At 38.4% G+C, this 20,172-nt stretch overlaps 1 protein-coding gene across 8 annotated transcripts in view; it reads right to left on the minus strand.

Annotated features, from left to right (window-relative positions):
• Positions 1-584: 584 nt before the first annotated feature.
• Positions 585-20,172, minus strand: part of CCDC171 (coiled-coil domain containing 171) — a 142,988-nt gene continuing 123,400 nt past the window's right edge. For all 8 annotated transcript variants that reach the window (XM_052701112.1, XM_052701111.1, XM_052701110.1 and 5 more), the window contains one exon: positions 585-725. In XM_052701112.1, the coding sequence (XP_052557072.1) occupies positions 594-725 (132 nt within the window). In that variant the 3' untranslated portion in view covers positions 585-593. The remainder of the gene's footprint in view (positions 726-20,172) is intronic.

Consider the following 20,172-nt stretch of genomic DNA (forward strand, 5'->3'; position numbering starts at 1 on the left):
TTATTCACACGTCTAGCCTCCTGCATGCGTGGCACAAATATACCTGCATTCAATAAGAATGTTGAACACAGTTCTCAGGAATAAAGAAGCACCTTTATAGCCTTAAACACGTTCAAGTATTCTTGTGGACAACATTTTAGAAAAAAATGAATTATTTAACCTTATAACCGGATCACAGTATTTACTAAGATGCATAGTTTATCACAATTGTCTACAAAAACATCTTGTATCCTAATTAATATTGTGCCTCTATGCACCAACAACAACTTTATGTGTTCACTGGCTATATCTTTCGACAGTTAAATTCTTCAGGTCCAAAATTCAACTATGTACTTTTTCAGTGACAGCAGCAAAGAACAGGTCCCTAAAAAAGATACAGTAGTAAAACTGATTCATGTGTTAACTCTTACATCCCCGTATTCTCTTCTGGAAAAGTCACAGAAAGTTTCTGTTGCTACTGGTCTTATTGATCTAGTATATTTATAATGAAAAACTACTGCGCCCTGTAGAAACTACGCAGTATGAATGGTCAGGAAATCAAAATGACAAAAACGTAGTTGAAATGCAAACTTACCAATTTGTAAGTCCCACATTCATGAAGGCAATGTTTGGTGCTTGGACATTGGGGCTGCAGTGTGAAGCTGATGAGGTGCTGTTTCTTTCACTAATATGTCAATTCTGGAACTTGCAAGTTGGTAGACATCCATAAAACTTTTAATCATGGCCTTTAAAAAGTAAAATAAATAATTAGCAACAGGCAGGTTATACTTAAATGTCAAACAGAGTACACCCAAATCTACTACATAAGAGCTAAACTTTCTTGATCAAAGAAACCAAACAAAAGGTGGAAGGCAGGCTGAATTTCAGTCTCAGGACCTAAACATCCTACATGGGTCTCCATCTTCCTTCTATCATCTTACAGATTAAAAGCATTACAGTAAAGCAAATGGTGGGGCAGTAAGGAGGTGTGGATGAACTATTTTCAAATGCACAGTGCAGTAATGAGCAGATGACACTACTTTTCACTGTATTTAAACATATGAAAGTGCTAAATCAACTTATTTCCACAAGGTATCACTACAGTTTCAGGTCAGTGTTCCTACTAGCAAAATGAGTTATTAATCCTCCCAGTCCATGTTAAAAAAGCAAATTAATTTGGTGGAAACAAAAGCAACAGAGTGAACATACAGACCTCAGAAAGTAAATAATCTGATTACAATATAGCTGGGAAAATATAATTGTTTTCATGTATATAGTATATAGGAAGAATGTCCCAGCCGTGTAATATTGATCAGACTGATAATTAAGTTAGCAGCACAAGAGAGTACAAATGATTTGGCAGTACTGGTAAACTCATATCTGTCCTATATAGTGTAACACTGTTGAGATTATTGGACTTCTTTACAACTGGTTAATCACATTTTACAGGTTACAGTTTTCCCTTCTGAAATGACTTGTAGTGAGTTTCTACTGTATGAACATTTCTCAGATGACATGAAATTGGTCTTTTGAATGTAATTCTGTGATATAGGCAAAAAAAAACTTAGTACCACAAGCATGTATTCACTATGATTTTCACTGTTTTCCTTTCTTTATTTCCAAACATACCGCTGCGTTTGAGAATAAAAGCATAGCTGAAGTCAGTCAAATCACTTTGTTGTCAAATGTAGAAAACAGCAGTGGTAAATTAATACCATCATATATTTTCTCATTGAAAAGAATATCCAAAATATTTTACATACTGTAGTGCTAGTCCTGGAAGAAGGTGCACACAGTTCTATAAATCTGCTTCTGTGAGCTCAGATCCTGATTTTAAAACTGTTTCATTTACATTCAACTTCACTAAAATGCTGCAGCTCTTCACAAACAATACCAAGCAAGAATGTGGATACAACTCACACCCCATATAAAACTGCATGAGAGCCTTCCTATAGCAACTGCCCATATGTTAAATATCAGACACATGTTGAAATACCTCTGTGGAGTGGGCCTGTGACTCATAAGCAAGGATTATACCAGTGTGTCACAACAAGCTGTGTCTTACAGAAAAAAAAAACAAAAAACAAAAAACAAACCCTTTATGAGTTCCTTTGATTATTTCCCTCGTGATATTTAAAAGTATCACTAAATTAGAATACATAGAGAAGGTGCCTTGCCTTCTTCCTTTCACCTCCACTACCACAAAGCTGGTGAAGCCACTAATCTACACAGATTCATTCCACATTTATAAAGGCACAATAAGCCCATGCAGTTATCTGAAACAGCAGTATAAATTCCTTGCTGCTCAACTCAGCTATTTCATTTGCTCTCTTCTTTAACAAGTCCAAAAATTTTCAATCTAGGGAAAACGTATTCATTCTGCAGCTTTTATTTTCATGTATGGCAAACTTTTTTTCTACGACATGTAGATTTTTTTAGTCCAGAAGGAAGCAATTTCTCAGTTATTTACAATTCTTTAACAATGTGGAAAGCAGCTTTTATGCACCCTGGGTATGCATTCTTTACAGTATACTGCAGCTCCCTAGCAAAGAGTCAGGGTCAGCTTGGATTTCTCTCACTCAGGGTCAGGTTAGGGAAAACAATGTTTTTGGGTCTTCCAATGGGTGGCACGGAATCCTTGATAATGAGTGTGCAGAACACTTATTTTAAATGCCACTGGGAGAAAGGCAAATACATTGGGTTTTTAGACACGCCATTGGAAGGCATTCATTTACATATGATTTTCTGTAACTCATGTCAGTCACATTCTGAGTCACAAATCTGTTTTCCACTGTACAAGTTTAACTGTTTAGAAAGCTTGATACACATAGAATGGGGTGAGAACCTGATCACCTGCATGTTATGAGATCTATCAAAAAGCGATTAAACACATCTTTACTGCAATCCAGCAGTTTAATTTAGATTTCTATTTCTGGCTCACAGATACAAACATATCTGCAGCTCTGAAAACTGTTCAACAGTCAATTGTTACAGTCAGAACGTCTGTTAATAGAATCAGAGAAGGGACATCTTGCTCTGCAGAATTCTGTTCGTCTCCTGCTAAGGAGTATTTTTGTTTATTCTTAAGTATACAGAGCACTAAGATGTAAGATACTTCCTCAGCTCTCCTGGTTAATTTTTATATTGCAAAATTTGACATTCAGATATATCTGCATGATCTGCATTTAAGCAAGGACTTCCTGTTTTAAATGCACTGGTAATGTTGTGACATGCAAACTGGGAATAGAACATCTGAAATAATAAAAATTTGTCTTCTATTATAAATAAAAACTGTTTTCGAATATACATCAGAAAACTGATTCTATTCAGAAAGGCCAAATGTAGCGATCCCTGAACATTATAATAACTAATATTAATGCAACGCAGACCACTTTACACATTTTCAGACAGTTGAGTAGTGGGAAGTCTTAAACAAGGAGGATATAACAATTGTGGGTCTGAAGAATATGAATTTTAAACATTACTGACTGTAGGAGGCCCTGTCTGAGCAGGAGGGTTAGGCTGGGCGACTTCCAGAGGTCCCTTCCAACTATTACCATTCTGTCATTCTGTGATTACAGAGCCATTTGAAGGATGGAACATGGAATGCAAGTTAACTGCAGTTAAAATTTACAGAGGTTTGTCTCTCTTAACAACAGTAATTGCAATGAATTACTCTGCAAAGAAAAAGTAGTTCTTTTTTGGTGACATTTTCCCTTTTCTTTAACTCCAACTAATGTTCCATTTTATAAACGATTTCACTATTTTTAAAGTTCTACATCATATATTACTGAAATAGTACAAGCAAATTATAATGGCAGAAGTATTTACACTGTCTAAAGTGTCTTAGTGCTTGTCACAAAGAAACAAAAATCATAAAACCGTGACAATGCTCCAGCACTAAGTTAGGAGATGAGCAGCTTCATGAAAACAGTAGCATGACTTTCCCAAACAACTAGCTGCAATTTACAGGATAAAAATATATTCATAATGTTGACAGGGAGCACCAGTCTAGAGGCAAACTACACCCGCAGGTGCTGAGGGAACTGACTCTGCGAGGCCACTCTCTATAATCCTTCACCAATCATGGTGATTGGGAAAAGCACCTGAAGACAGAAGGAAAGCAAACATCACTCTTGTCTTCCAGAAGGGTAAGAAGGAGGACCAAGTGAACTACAGGATGGTCATTATCATTTCAGTCCCTGGAAAAGTAATGGACTATGTTATCTTGGAAACTATTTCCAGGCATAAGAAAAGAAGAAAATCAGCAGGAGTAGTCAGCATGAATTCACAAAGGGGAAGTCACACTTGACTAATTTAAAAGTTACTACTGAAATGAAATGATCAGTCTGATGGGTCAGACGAGAGCAGTAAAGCTGAAAAGTGACTGACGGACCAAGCCCAGAAGGGTGGTGACCAGTGGCTCAAAGTTTAGTCGGAAGTCAATGTGGAGAGATGTACTCCAAGAGTCAATGCTAGGCCCAATCCTCATTAACATCTTCATTAGCAATGAGGACAGAGGGGCTCAGTAAGTGTGTTATGAAAGCTTGGAGCCATGGTGGATATACCACAAGGTTGTGTCACCATACACAGGGATCTTGGCAGGTGGAAGAAGCGTTCTGACAGGAACCTCAAGAATTATTACAAGGGAAATTGAAAAGTCCCACATGTGGAGAGGAACAATCTCATGAACAAATACATACTGGGGGCCACACAGCTAAAAAGTGAAAAGGCAAAAATGGCATGGGGGGACAAATTAACCATTAGGCAGCAGCGTGTTCTTGTGGCAACGAAGGCAATGATGTCTTCACTTGTGTTAGGGAAAGTAATTGCCAAGAGGGAATCAGTCCTTCTCCTATACTCAGCATAGGTGAGGCCACACTTAGAGCAGTATGCAACTCACAATACAAGAGAAACATGAACATGCTGGAGAGAGTCCAGACACAAAGGCAACTGAGGCACAGGAGTACCTCTTATATAATTAAGAAAGGATGAGAAATGGGACTGTTCCTGGACAGAAGGTTCCAGGAAGATCTGAAATGAAGGTTCAAAGAATACGAGGCCAGACTCAAGGGCACCCAGTGTCAGGACAAGAAGTGATGGGCACAGACTGGAACACAGGGGTTGTGTGTGAACACAGGAAGCACTTCATTTTTCAGGTGACTGAGCAATAGAACAGCTGCACAGAGAATTTATGGAATCTCCCTCCTTGGAGATGCTCAAAAGCTCCCCGGGTAGGGTCTTGAGGAATTGTTTCTAGCTGGCTCTGCCTGATCAGATGGGTATGACTAGATGGTCTCCAAAGGTTCCTGAGAACCCTTGGTCTGCTTAACATACATTACAAAAATGGAATTGTTATTCCAAATTAAAACACTGTGTATGTTGCCTTCCTTATCCTTAGTACTCTTCTAATGAGAATGAACACAGTTTGAAACAAAGCATTCTTATTTGGATTATGAATTCTAAATAACTGTATATTGAAGCATCCAGTTAAAGTTTTAGACCACTCTGAAGTTACAAATAAAACACCTAGTGATTAAGAACCAGTTTCTTTATTTTAACATCCATAATATATGATTCTAGTGATCTTATTGGGCCTACTGTTGTCCTAGAACTGTATCTCCTGGATAGAAAGAACAGAGCTAAAAGGGACCTGGTGTGAAACGCTGATAATAAAAAGGCATCATGGAGACTAACAGCTTGACAATGTAAGCACTGCATTTGTAATAGTACATACAGCAGCCAGAAAAATAAAATCATCTATTTCAAACAACTTGTTTAAAAAAAAAAGAAAGTTTTAAAGTTAGAATTAACATTTGCCTGTTAGGTTCTCCCTTCAGGAAATTCTTGAACTAAAAAGAATGTTAGCAGGTTGTAAATTTACCTGAGGGCAACATAAACAAAAAGATGAAAAAAACAAGAGAAGGAATGTTGAATAAACTTCAGAAGAATGAAAGATTAAGTTTAGTATAACAAGGTGCTTAGATGAGAATCTGAAAAGACTGGGAATTTCATTTATGGTACAGAATTTGGCTGAAGTGCAGTGCAGGCAAAGGCAACTGGTGTGAAAACAGCTCTACATGTTAAATGGATCTCTTACAAAATGCCTTTGTCATTACTACCTTGCTTCAAATTTGCATGAATAAGATTAGTTTTAAAAACCCACAAAACATAACATATTCCAATTAATTTTAGTTTTCAGAGGCAAAATTTCAGTCCATTTATTATAGATTTAGGAGTTCTGTATCTAGAGAGGAAAGGATTAAAACTTATTTCCACCAAACACTTTAGCATTTGAAATCCCATTCTGGCTGCCCTGGCTACCCTGACCAAAAGGTCTCGTGCAACAGCATTCAGCAAAAATTAAACTTTTGCAGCTGTTTGGCACTTCTTCAATGATCTATTTTCCTTGTATCTCATTTCAACACTAAACTTTTTGTTGTGTTCCATTCAAGCGTGGCAGGCACAATTTAAATGTGCCAAAAAGCAGGTCAATTCTGTTTCAACTATTTTTTTCCCCCAACCAAAGCTGACTCAGTGCCACACACAGGGCCTAACTCTATCTCCTTTGCTTCAATAACAATTGCTTTACCCCAAAGGTCTCAGGAGGGTTGCCCAAGGGAATGAAGCTCTAAATAAAAGGCTAGATTCTCTGCAAGAGGTAATGACATGACTTCCTACAAGAAAATTGAAAAGGGAGCTTTGAAATGGAGACTGAAGGGAAAGTGCTCCTACTGGAAACCACACTGGATGGGCATAACAATGACTGCCAAGGAAATTATTACAAAGTGTAATTGTTTCAAAAGTAACATTGATCTGGAAAGTGATAGATTAAAACCATTAGGCAGTGAGTCTGTTGGTATGAGTACACAGAAAGGATCTTGAAATTTTTATAGCAAAGCAGCTTCCTGTACTCTTTAATACTCAATAACAGACAATGCAAGCAAATCACCACTTCACAAAATCCAGGAAGATAGGCAGGTAAAGGCTGATAATATTTACCTGTGAAAGATTGTTCTCACCATCTATAGCACTAAGCCAAGTGTACTTACATAACAGAAAATGACTGCTGCCCCAAAGAAAACACAGTTTAAGCTGGAGCTAAGGGTAAGGGAAATTCTACCAATACAGTGTACTCCTTCTCATCTTCTTTCACAGTGCTAATACAAAAAGAATATTTTACTCTGCAGAGGAAAAATAACTTCAAGACAATAGTTTTGGCAAGAAAGAAATGGCAGCTGAAAAGTGTACTGTCGGGCAGTACATTTCCTTCAAGTTTCTCTTGCAGTATATATGCTAGGCAGGGATGAAAGAAAGAGGGACAGCTAGTGACTGAAAATGAGACTCTGTGAAAAGTGCCTCATATGAAAGCATGAAAATCTCCCTAGAGTGAGCACAACATATTGCCACTAATAAGAGGAACTAACCAGCAGTAGTTGTAATAGAAATGTCAGGATGCAGTTTTATTCAAAAACCTGCAGTGTCCCATCAAGCATTCAGTCTTGAGGTGACGTGAGATTAAAACTTCATCAAAATCCATGTGAAATGTTAAGTGGAAGTAGAAGTTGTAACTGGATCGTGTTGGTTTTGGTCTACTGTAATGATATCTTGGAACCAGAAAAAATGTTAAAAAGCTGGAGTAAAAAAATCCTGCTTCTACAACCAAGACTATGGAACCAGAAGCAATAAGGATAAACCTTTCTCACACTTACAACACTACTCTCTATAGATAGGATATGCTATAAAGCAAAACAGTGACATTTTTATAAAAAAATATAACCTAAACAGAAAGTCATAACTTTCTGAAATCTAACGTATTAGTTGTATTTGTATGCATATGCGAATTTAATAATGAGAATAAGTTAATGTGTGGAGAGAAGCATGCATTAATCTATGAAGTTATTAAACATGAAAATCTGAAACAGAAGAACTTCAGAGGGAAGGCAAATGCTAGATCTGGAAATTTCTGAAATGCTGTGCACAAACTATCTGGACAAATTAATTAACGCTAAGACTATTTGTGAACATACTAGTAACAATTAATTTACTGAGAATTAAAATACAGTTCTTTCATTCTTTTTAAAGAGTGCTCCATTAATTTTTGAAGACAAATTTATATTTCTTTTATGGAGGCAAATGCTCTACAGGCAAACAGATGCTACTTAGACTTTTATAAATCTTTTAAAATACTCATTCAAGAATCAGTTTTAACAACAATTTGGTGCTAACCACTACAGAGGTCTGTCACTGACCCCAGCAGATGAAAATTATCATCTCACAAAATCTAGGTTAAGTATAGAGATTTCTTTAAATATTTTGACTAGAACTTCCTTCCTGGAAACAGGAAGTAGTTTGTCAGTTCCAGAAACTGACATCCAGAAACATCCAGAAACATCCAGAAATGGAAGGGACTTACAAGCATCAACAAGTCCAATTCCTAATTTTAGATTAAAACATTTTTAAATTGAATTACATAAAATATCTTACGTAAAAATATGTCCACCTTGTATTTTTAATGCAAAAAGATAAACCATGCTGTAGTTAGGAGTTGTTAGGAGTGACAAAGTTCCCTTCTGGCACACTGAGTAGACACGAGAACTGTTATGTCTTCCGCAGGACCCTCCTGTTGTGAATTTGCTGAGGGTTACAGAACAGCAGGTATTGACTGCTATCACAATGGTGCACTAGTGGCAATATTGCACCAATGGAGATTCCTTGATCCCAATTCATAAACTTATTCATCATCTGAAGAGCTAAGGAGTAATCAGAAAAACCTGTTCACCCCTTAACACTTCCATACGACCAGTGTGAAAGTCCAATGGAGAGTAGAGACTAGCAGTGGATGCCTGTGGTCTAAATTAAGACACACCATCTGGAATCGAATGCTCCAGGAGCGGAAACACAGCCCTACCATTTACCACGGGATGATCCAGACTGCATTGAAAGAAGGGGAAGTTCCTGAACACCTGCAGTACACTACACAATTATGTGGAGCAACACAGCGTAAGCAGTTTTTGAGAAAGGGAAGAAGAAAAGCCCAAATCCTTCTCAAAGTTGGTTTTGCCTTAAAAAAAAGTGAGGTCAAGGGACCTGCACAGGAGATCAAGTTTTTAGGGATAAAATGCTAGATGGATGTTCTCAGTTTCTAATGAATGTGATCACCAAAATAAGAGCTATGTCTCCATTAATTACAAAAAGGAAACATAAGCTTGTTGTGGGTTTTGGAGAATAAATATAACAAATTAAAGCCTGATTGTAAGCCCTCACTATCAAATGACTCAGAAGAACAATTTCCAATGGGCCTTGAGCAAAAACAAGCCTTTGAACAACTAAATGGGAGATAGTTTGTCTAATTTGTTGATATTAGTCATATAGAAGATCATAGAATCACAGAATCATAGAATCACAAGGTTGGAAACAACCTGTAAGATCACCTAGTCCAACCGTCCTGCCATCATCATTGCTACCACAAGCACTAAACCGTGTCTCGTAGCTCCTCATCCAGGCACCTCTTGAACACTGCCAGGGACGGCGACTCCACCACTTCCCTGGGCAGCCATTCCAGAGCCTGACCACTCACTGAGAGAAAAAGCTTTTCCTCATGTCCAACCTAAACCTCCTCTGGCACAACTTGTGGCCACTTCCTTGGGTCCTGTTTGTTGCCTGGAAGAAGAGGCCAAACCCCTCCTTACCACAACCTCCCTTCAGGAAGTTGTAGAGTGCAATGAGGTCTCCCCTGAGCCTCCTCTTCTCCAGACTGAACAATCCCAGCTCCCTCAGCCGCTCCTCATAAGCCTTGTGCTCCAGACCCCTCACCAGTTTCGTTGCCCTTCTCTGGACACGCTCCAGGGCCTCAATGTCTTTCTTGTAGTGAGGAGCCCAAAACTGAGCACAGTACTTGAGGTGTGGCCTCACCAGTGCTGATGAGGGATGATCACCTCCCTGCTGCTGCTGGCCACACTATTTCTAATGCAGGCCAGGATGCCATTGGCGCTCTTGGCCACCTGGGCACACTGTCGGCTCATGTTCAGCCGAGCATCAACCAACACCCCCAGGTCCCTTTCCTCTTCACAGTCATCCAGCCACTCATCCCCAAGCCTGTAGGTCTGCATGGGGCTCTTGTGGCCAAAGTGCAGGACCGGCACTTGGCCTTGTTGAACCTCATCCTATTCACCTCAGCCCAGCGATCCAGCTGGGTCAAGGTCCCTCTGTAGAGCCTCCCTACCCTCAGGCAGATCAGGCAGATACTACCTCCCAACTTGGTGTCATCTGCAAACTTACTGAGGGTAAGGGATGGATTACTGAAAGCTAGTGGATGAGTAAGACAGCACTACATCAGAGCGTGGGTTTAAAGCCACTTCTGTGAAAAAAGTCAACAAGCTAAGTGAAAAAGTTACTTACTTGGAACAGCTTGAAAGACAAAGAGCAGAGAATAACTTTCATTGGCAGAACTTGTCTGCATTTAGAATTTGAATGCATTCAGATCAGCAACTCAAAGACTTAATATCTGAATATCTTGCTTTTTAAAATAATCTTTCACTTTACTTTACATTGATCTTTTACTGTCTTCATTAAATTCACAAAGTGCTTTTGTATTAAATGGAAAAACATCATCAGATTGCAGACAATAATTTAAATAATTAGACTGAGAGTCAAGTAATTAAGGTCCATTCCCCTATCTGGCCAACAATCAACAATTGGATCCAATTCCTCAGAAGCCTAAGAGGAGAAGACGTGGTGACTATTTGAATTATTGGATGATTGTAGAAACACTGAAAGGACAAAAATATGTCAGATAGGTACTTCTGAGACAAACTGGCCAAGAGACAATGAAGTATTATTTAGCAACAGGATTCAAAGTAAAATATCCTAGAGAAAACCATAAATAGATGGGAGAAAATCCTTTCTTGTCTGTTTTTTTCACCAGATTTGCTAATAGCTGCAGGAACCTCAACATTGTGTGTTTTTGCGGCAACCCTGAATGATGACAAACCAGGTAATGCTCGTATTTCAGGTTATACTAACTTGTAAACACCCTAGAGGAAAGCATTTTCTGAAGTACCTCTGACATCAACTATTTCAAGAAGCAGACTACTTACCTGTTCATTTTTCAGCACTGGACCAATACAGACCATTTATGAGTGACTGTTTCTATCGATAATGGTAGTATAGAAAAAATCCCTTCCACCATTTACTAAATCTAGAAACTATAGACGGCTTCTCATGTTCTTCTTGTAATCTGAGAACTGTGAAACTAACCTGAAAAGAAATGTCAGAAAGTGTAGTGGGAGATATGACAGATGATGTCAAAGCACAAGTAGCATAAAGGAGGTGAACGAGGAATAATTACGCACTTTCTTTTAATACAAAAATGAGAGAACATTAAATGAAATAACAGAAACAATTTTCAAAACAAACACTGAAAATAATTTTTCAGAAAGTATGTAGTTAAGCTTTGGAAGTTCTTTCTACAAGTAATGTGAATAGTTAACTTCACATGGATTCAAAAGGCAATGAAACAATAAATACAAGAAAGAAACATTGAAGACCACTGAATAGAAAAGTATGACCTTTGTTTCAATAGGTACTTGAACTAAGATGTTGGAGAGTGGGAGAGATTTTGAAGACATTTTAGTCCTGCTTCTTGTACTCTTTTCTTTGTTAACTTTCCCCTCTTTAACCTGTTTGTAAGCTGGGACAACCAGATTTACTGCCAGTCTATGTGCCCTCCAGGCACTAAATGTTTACTCAGTCCCACAGTCTATTTCCCAAAGGAGTAAATTCTGCAGCAAGTCTCACACGGAATAAATGCAGAACAAATCAAGCATCTAGAGTAGTGACCTTTGCCAAGGTACAGACAAACATCACATTTTGACATGTAGGAGACTCATTGCTCAAAATCCAGTCTTGTAGTGACTGCAAGCAGTTGTAAAAATTTCAGAACATAAGCTTCAACTTGTAATCTTTCCCAACATTAAAATAATTTTTAAAAGGGATTCCTTTCAGAATGGGAAGCTAGATGGAGAAACTCTGGCACTACAGGAAGTAAAGAGGGCATGATGTCTTGCCCTCTTATCCCTCCCTTTTGTATTTGTCAACCGTGTCATGATCAGGAAGGGGGCAATGTACAAATGGGTGCCTGGAGCAGATCACACAATCTGCCTCTGGACAGAAAGAAGTCATAACTAAATTATAATCTTCAAGCATTAAGTGGGCATTGAGAATTGGCTTTACAGATGGAAACTGTAATTTTGACAAATTAGATTATGATGTGGAATCCATTCAAAGGAATCTGACTATGAGTACTATCAAGGTTCCAGGATAATAAATTAAAAATGGTCTTTCCAATTACATTATTTTTTCAGAAGCCAGAAGATATTCAATCCCATGCAGGTAAGCATGCCAACCTGCAGACTGTGTATCCTTATCATTCAGATTTGCAAAACAGTTCCACGCTCCTTTTTCCATTAGTTTAGTACTTTTTACCCTAACACTGTTTTGCATCTAACAGGAAGAATCCATAACAAAGGAAAAGTTAAAGAAGATGACAGTAAAATTGGATACTGCACTGAGCAAGTCTTTTTAAAGCATGTTTAACCTGGAATACACAGAGAAATAGAAATGATCAGTTCTAAAATTTTTTTGTTTTTCACAGTCTAATAAAAGTGTTGGAACTTGTGATGTTAGGATTCTAACAGTACATATTACTAGACCAGCAAAGAATTTAGTAACTGAAAAATCAAGATAACAGTTTCTGAGCACTTCATTATAATTTCTGAATGATAACTGTGTAAAAGAGAAAACTCTTAGCTAAAAAGTTACATGAATTTATAAGCTACCATTTACCAACACACACACGTGTGCACATACACACACAGGTACTTTATATATAGACAACAAATCTGTGGCAATTTGGTCACATTTGAGGGGAAAATTTAATTTCTAATCTTTTCAAAACTCATCCTCTGAGTTTCACTTCAGTGATATACCACTCAGGATGTTACCTTAACCTATTTCTTAAATAATGGACAACTGTGAAACTATCAGAACAGCCATTTTTTAATGCCTGGTTTATATTCTGAAAGGTTTACTGTGTTTTACCAATCCTTAAGTTGCATATTCATTGCTATATTTTCCTCTAACTGCTGTCACTTATATTGTCATGCAGAAGGGCAAATCAGGGTCAGTTTATGTAAGCGGCATCAATCCGAAAAACTTCATCAGTCTTTATTTCAAGGCATTATGCAAAGAAAACTGACATTAAGAGAGCCTTAACTGACAGCAAATGAAATCAATCAGCAAATCACTAAGCCATAATAAACTCACTCAGGTTGTAGATAACCCTTCCTTTTCCAGGTCTTTAACTACAAGGCCCAGGAAATGCAGTACCTAGGCAGAAAAGACTCCCTTAGTTCCAAAGCAAAATGCTAATATAGAGAGCACTGTTTCATAAAAATTTTGTTCTGTAAGCTATCAGTAAGAATAACACACAAATGACTACAGAGATGTTCTATAAAGATGGAATAACAAGCAGGTAATTGAAAAAGACTAGGCAGATATTTAGCCCTTGAAGACTTTTTTTTTGTTTAAGTGTAATTAATATAAAATGTTTTGATTCTGTTCCTGCAACTAAGATATTTGTGTCATAAAATCTATTGCTTTATCAAATCCTATTACATAGGCTCACTCACTTAGTACTTGCTAGTTTTTTGAATTAAAACAAGCACACACAAAAAAATAAGGGCCCAGATAATTCCAAACCTCTGATAGCATTCACTTCATGATTCCTTTTTGCAACCCACATGATCAGCAGCAGTTTAACAGCTGTGTTCCTTAACGGGCTTATCTGTGTTACAACAGCATACACTGCAGACGATATCAAACAATGTAGTGACATCCAGGCTATGCAGTGGCTATCTGATAAAATCACTCCTTTTCTGAAGATACTGTGCATAGGTAATTACACAAATTTATGAGAAAAACTGACTAACAAAGAAAGTGCTGTGGTAACTATATTTGTTATTTTCTGTTACTGCATGCTGTTTCATTTTTGTAGCTCCAACATATAGAGCCTGCTTTCATTCACAGAGGCAACTTTGGACACATCTTGACCTCACCACATCTACTGAGTGAACTTTCTTAGATATCAGTACAGATGATTTTTAAGAGATTACCCACGTGCCACAGATACAAATGTATGAAAAATTAGAAGTGGACAAAGCCCAATTGCTTCAAAGGGTCAAGAAAGAGATTTCTCCATTAAGAAAGGTTACTGAAAGGTTAAATGATTATATACTAACTTTGGAATTGAAGATAATCAGCAGCAGATCTTGACTAAATAAGATTTCATAAAACTAGTTTTACAAAAAAGGCTAGGCAAAAGTTTCATAGGCATAAAGAGGCAGCTTTCAGTATTTAATTAATTGGTGATTACAGGTACTGACTTCGATATTTGCTCTCACTAACTGCCAAAGATTTAACAGGATGCAATCATTATCACCTACTACAACAAGGATTCTTCATATAGTCTCTACTCATTTCTTAGAATGAAGAAAGGCAAGGTGAGAAATAAAAAAATGAAAATTTGATGAGAAAGTGAGGGAAATAGGCTAGTGATAAGGAGAGTAAAACCTGAAGGGAGAGTGGGATTGAATGCACACTGAGGGCAGGGAGTGAAAGAATGCAAAAATAAACACTATGGAGAAAGGAGGAAACTGGGAACACAGATTAGCAGCAAAAAGGAGAAGTGGTGTGAAAATCACATAATAAAAGCCAGATTTTCAGCATCATTAGTACTTTGAAGAAGCATCACCTATTTATGTTTTAAGTTGCATAGGGCTAACATATGTAAATGTTACACTTTAACAACAAACACAGTGATATAAACAGTTACAAATACAGGCATCCAAATCCTGAAAACTTGCTTCCTGAAAGTCTGCTTCATTTAGTAAGAACATTACCAGAACCAGCCATTCCCAAAGGGAATTTTCCAAGGACCAATAAAGGATATCTGTTGGTTGAGGTCTACTACAGGCCACTTGATCAAGAGGGAGGATTGCTGACAAGGCCTTCTTGCTTCAACTGTCAGAAGCATCTCGCTTGCAGGGTCTCATCTTGATGGGGAATTTCAACCACTCAAACGTCTGCTAGGAAGATAATATGGTAGACCACAAGCAATCCTGGGGACTCCTGGACTGCTCTGAGGATAACTTTCTGGTCCAGATATTAGACATACCAACCAGATGAGAAGAGTTACTGAACCTACTGCTCACCAGCACAGTGGGGCTCATTTAAGAGATTGAGATAGGACATAGTCTGGGCTGTAGTGATCACACCTTGGTAAAGTTTGTGATCTTCAGGAAGATGGGCCTGACAAAAACTGAAGTCAGGACAGTGAACTTCAGAAGAGTGAAATTCTGGCTGTTTAAGAAATTGTTGAGAAATTGTCCTTAGGGAAATAGGAATAGAGAGAGTCCTTTAAGGATACCTGTCAGACAGGATAAGAACTCTCCATCCCTCAGTATAAGAAAACATGCAGAGGGAAGAAACTGTCATAGCTGAACTAGTATCTGCTGGGCAAACTGAAGGAAGGAAGGAAAGCAAGAAAATGTACAAGCAGAGGAAGCAGGAGGCATGCAGCTTAGCAATGATGCAGGGATGCTGTCTGGATGTACAGAGAGGGGATGAGGAAAGATTCTACAGGTACACTGGTCAGACAAAAAAGGCCAAGGAGAGTGTAGCTCATCTGATCAATGAGGACAACTGGCTTCAGCCGACATAGGGAGGTCTGAGGTATTCAGCAAGTTGTTTGCTTCAGTTTTCACTGGCAGTCAAGTTTCCCCCTTATGCCTCTCACATCCCTGAATCTCTAGGTTAGGGCTGAGGAAATAAACTTCCTCCCTCTATAAGAGAAAAGGAAGAATAACTGATGCCATGTACCTAGATTTGTGCAAAGCCTTTGGCAAAGATCCACATCACATCCTTAGATGAGAGATATGAATTTGAAGGCAGTCCGTTTGGTAGATAAAGAATTGGTTGGAAGGCCACAGCCAGAGCACTGTGGTCAATGGCTCTGTGGCTAGGTGGAGGCCAGTGACAGCTGGTTTCCCCAAGGGCTCCATCTTGGGTGAGGTACTAATTAATACCTTTAATAAAGACACAGATGCTGGTATTGAGTGCACCCACTGCAAGCTTGGAGTTGACACAAATCTGAGCAGTGCAGTAGATTTAGCTCAAGGAAGAGATGCCATTCAAAGAGGACTTGAAAAGGTTGAAATGTTTGACCCTAATGAGAATCAACAAAGCCAAGAGCAAGCAGTTGCACTGGGGTTGGGGCAAACCTAGAAATACAAACAGACTGGGAGAAGAACTCCTTGAAAGCAGGCTGAGAAGGACTTAAGAGTTCTGCTAGATGGAAGAAACATGAGCCAGCAGCCTGCACTTGTATCCTGAGCTGCATCGAAAGAGACATGGAAAGTGAGATACTGTTCCTCTTTACTCTGCCCTCACGATGCTCCATCTAAAGTACTGCATCCAGGTCTGGGACACCAAGCACAAGAAAAATGTGGAACTTTTGGATTAGGTCCTGAGGAGGGCCACAAGAATGATCAGAAGATTGGAGCACCTCTCCTAAGAAGAAAGGCTAACGGAGCTGGGATTTTCAGTGTGGAGAAGACAAGGTTCCAGGAACACCTCACTTCAGCCTTCCACTACTTACAGGGAGCTGGAGGGAAATCAACTGTTCACATGGTCTGATAGTGACAGGATAAGAATGGTTTTAAAGGAAAAGAAGGGAGATTCAGACTAGATTGGGGAAAAATTTTCTCTGAGAAGCTGCTTGAACAGGTTCTCCACCCCTGGAGTTGTTCAAAGCCAGGTTGGATGAAGCCCTAGGCAACCTGATCTAGTGGTGCGAATCCTGTTCACGTCAGGGGATTAGAAACGTATGATCTTTGAGGTCCCTTCCAACCCAAGCCATTCCAGGATTTAACAGTTCTGCACGTCTGCCCTCATTCTTCATCCTTCAGCAACTCAAGGGAGATTTTGGGCACCTACAGTTATATTATGCTAACAAGAAACTACTCTGCAAGGTGGTTTACCTTCATGCCAGAAGCTCTGTACTCATGCCAGAAGCAATTTCTCTTGTAATGCAGTATGCATCCCATGGAGCACGCGTTTCATTTGAATACCACAGAATACAATGGAGGGTTATTACAGTCTGAGACCATCACCACTACCACCATAATAATCCAAGTAAGTATACATATACTCTAATAAAGAGTACTTTCTGTCAGCACATCCAAAACACGTAACTATGCAGTCAATTGTACATGCTCACAAGGAATATTATCTTCAAAGCAGTTATAATTAAAATTAATTATGGTAAAATGGTTTCTATACCTATCATCATGTTGCAAACTACCTGAAGACATGGCTTCAGACACCAATTGAGCACTTTCAACAAGATACTGGAGTTTTTCATGTTACAACTCTTCAGTCTGGTCGTTCCAATTTTATTTGGATGATTAATTACTGTATATTAAACCTTACATCAACTTTTATTTTTGGTAAACTGAAGTTTCCAAATGGTAAGAGTTGCAGGAGATGTAATCCCACTCTAATGAGTTTAAAGCACTTATTTATGAGGATTTCAACTCAAGGAGCAAGTACAAAGTATCATTATATTATGTTTTAAAAATCATTTTTATCTTTAAATGATATAGTAGAAGGCAGACTGGTGACCAGCCCAGAAGCAGAACATTCTGACAGTAGATAAGAAATTTGTTATTTTGAAAAAGAGGAGGAGGGCAGCCCAGGTGTTGCTGATAGCAGATGTTGAGCTCCAAGAGAAAGAATACTCAACTTCACATAGTAACAAGCAAAGTAGTCAGATTCCAAACAAGGCACCAGCCTGGCCTCTGTAATAAAGTGGATAGTTCCTTTTGTGGGTGAAATGGTAGAAACAAAAAAGAAAGCAACATAAGTGTTTGCAATTTGGGTGCACGTACATATAAACATGGTTTATTTTCTGCAAAGTATTAAGAACTGAAGAAAAAAAAAAAAAGAGAGAAGAAAAAAGGGGGAAAAAAAAAAGCACCAAAACAGAATTACAGGATTCAAAATATGAACAATTCTGTTTTCAAGCCACTGCACAATTAATTTGTGTCATTAAGCCCTCGTACTAGAGCTATACTTAGCGTTTGAAAGATTTGCTCTATGCAGATGATAAAATCTGATGACAGAATTATAATGATACCTTTGAAACCACTTGCTTCCTCAGCTTGGCAAGAAATATTTTATTGACAAGAAGTAAACAGAAGAATGAAAAAGAGTTTTTTATTTTGGAAAAAAATACTAGCAAAATTATGTATTATCTTTACCTTCAAATCTATCTGGCAAAAATCTAAAATTAATGAACAAGGGAAAATCTTACATATTGAAATGTTCCTAACACTTAAAACTACATTTACGTTCGCCCAAGTAATTAGAAGATCTATAGCCCAATCAGACAAGGCCTTACTAAATCATATATGAATATAAAATTACACATCCTTCATAAACTTATAATGATTATATGTTAATACTGAAGATAGATGAGTGTTTGACTGTATTACTACCACCCCTATAAGCCTTGGTGTTATTACTACGCTTTTCATTTCAACACCCCTCCAAACACTTGAGGAACTGAAAGAAGAAATCCCATGTGGACTTCCTCAACCTGTACAAACAGTCGAATACATTTTAAAGGCAGAGGGAGAGGACAGGGAGAGAGAGGGGAGCCAGGGAGGGAGCAGAACAGAGAGACAGGGAGAGGGAAAATGGAGGGACAGGACTGGGTACCAAAGGCATGGCAAATGAGACAAAGGGAGTGGAAGGAAGGCACAGAGATAACAGACAGGCAGAGGCTGTGGCACTGACCTAGATGAAGTAACAGGCAGCAACGGAGGGGGAGGCAGCAAAAAAGGAGGGAGGAGAGGGAGGAAGGCAGCAGGCTCGAGCAGCAGGGAGGGAGCACGAGGAAGACCATATGTGCAGCAGGAACAGGTGTGCAGTGAGAGGCAAAAATAAAGAGGGAGACAGAGAGGAAGGCTGAGAGGGAGGCAGGCAAGGAGCAAGATATCTATCTCAAATGCACTTGGAGGAAAGAAAGCAAACCACAACTACACAGTACCAATGCCAAAACTAAGGGAGAGCTTAGTAATGAAAATAATTACATTTATTCAAATCACTCATAGTTTATATTTAAAATAAACTACAATTTTATTAAAATGAAAAGGACTTCCAACAACCAGGTAAATTGTCAATCTCATATCTCAGGTGAAGGGTAACACATGAAGAAATGTTTTATCATAAGAGTTATAATGCTCACAAACACAGCCACAGATACCTGCATTCCTTGTATACATAAGCTTGCCTATAGTCTCATCCTCATATCTGCTTTTTTTAACACGTCGTAGATGCACCAAAAGGGCAAATCCTCATTAAATTCAGAAAACTCATATATTTGGAGTTTCTAATTCATGTGAATCCTGCAAAGTGGCAACAGAAATTCATCTCTGATCATCAATTCTCTTCTAAAGCAAAATTCAGAAGTCATATTATATCCTTCAACAACCAGATATTGGTGGAAGAAAAAGACCTCCATGCCAAACACTGACCAAAAGCAACCACCACAAATTAAAACAATCAGTCAATGAAATGTGCAAATAGAGACTTCTAAGATAGAGGTCAAAGTAGTTCCCATGACACAGAAAATGATTACTCTTTCTGTAACTGTACTTCTGCAGGCAGCTACCACACGTGAACATCAACAGCTGCCTGATCACACAGCCATCCACTTGCTGTTAATGGCATCTTTTGGGCAAGTGGTGGATATGATCCTAATACATATAGCTATTTTCTATTTGTCATTGTTCTTAATTGTCAATGCCAGGTTAAATTTTAAGTTTCACACACAATTCACTTTCTGTCTTCATAGAAATACTCAGGCGTGGCCAGAACAGAACATGTTGTCCTTTCACGTGTTTCAGTAGCTCAAAGGTAACGCTTTACTTTGCATCTTCAAGCTTAGCAAACTAACAAACAGTACATCCTCATGAGTCACAGTAAGTAAATATCAGATGAGGGTATTTCAAAACTATAGCCTTTGTATCAGTTTATTCCTGAAGATACTGCACCTTTTCCATTTCTTAT

Source organism: Tympanuchus pallidicinctus, unplaced genomic scaffold (genome assembly GCF_026119805.1).
Source record: "Tympanuchus pallidicinctus isolate F22 unplaced genomic scaffold, pur_lepc_1.0 scaffold4, whole genome shotgun sequence".
NCBI classification, from domain to species: Eukaryota; Metazoa; Chordata; class Aves; order Galliformes; family Phasianidae; genus Tympanuchus; species Tympanuchus pallidicinctus.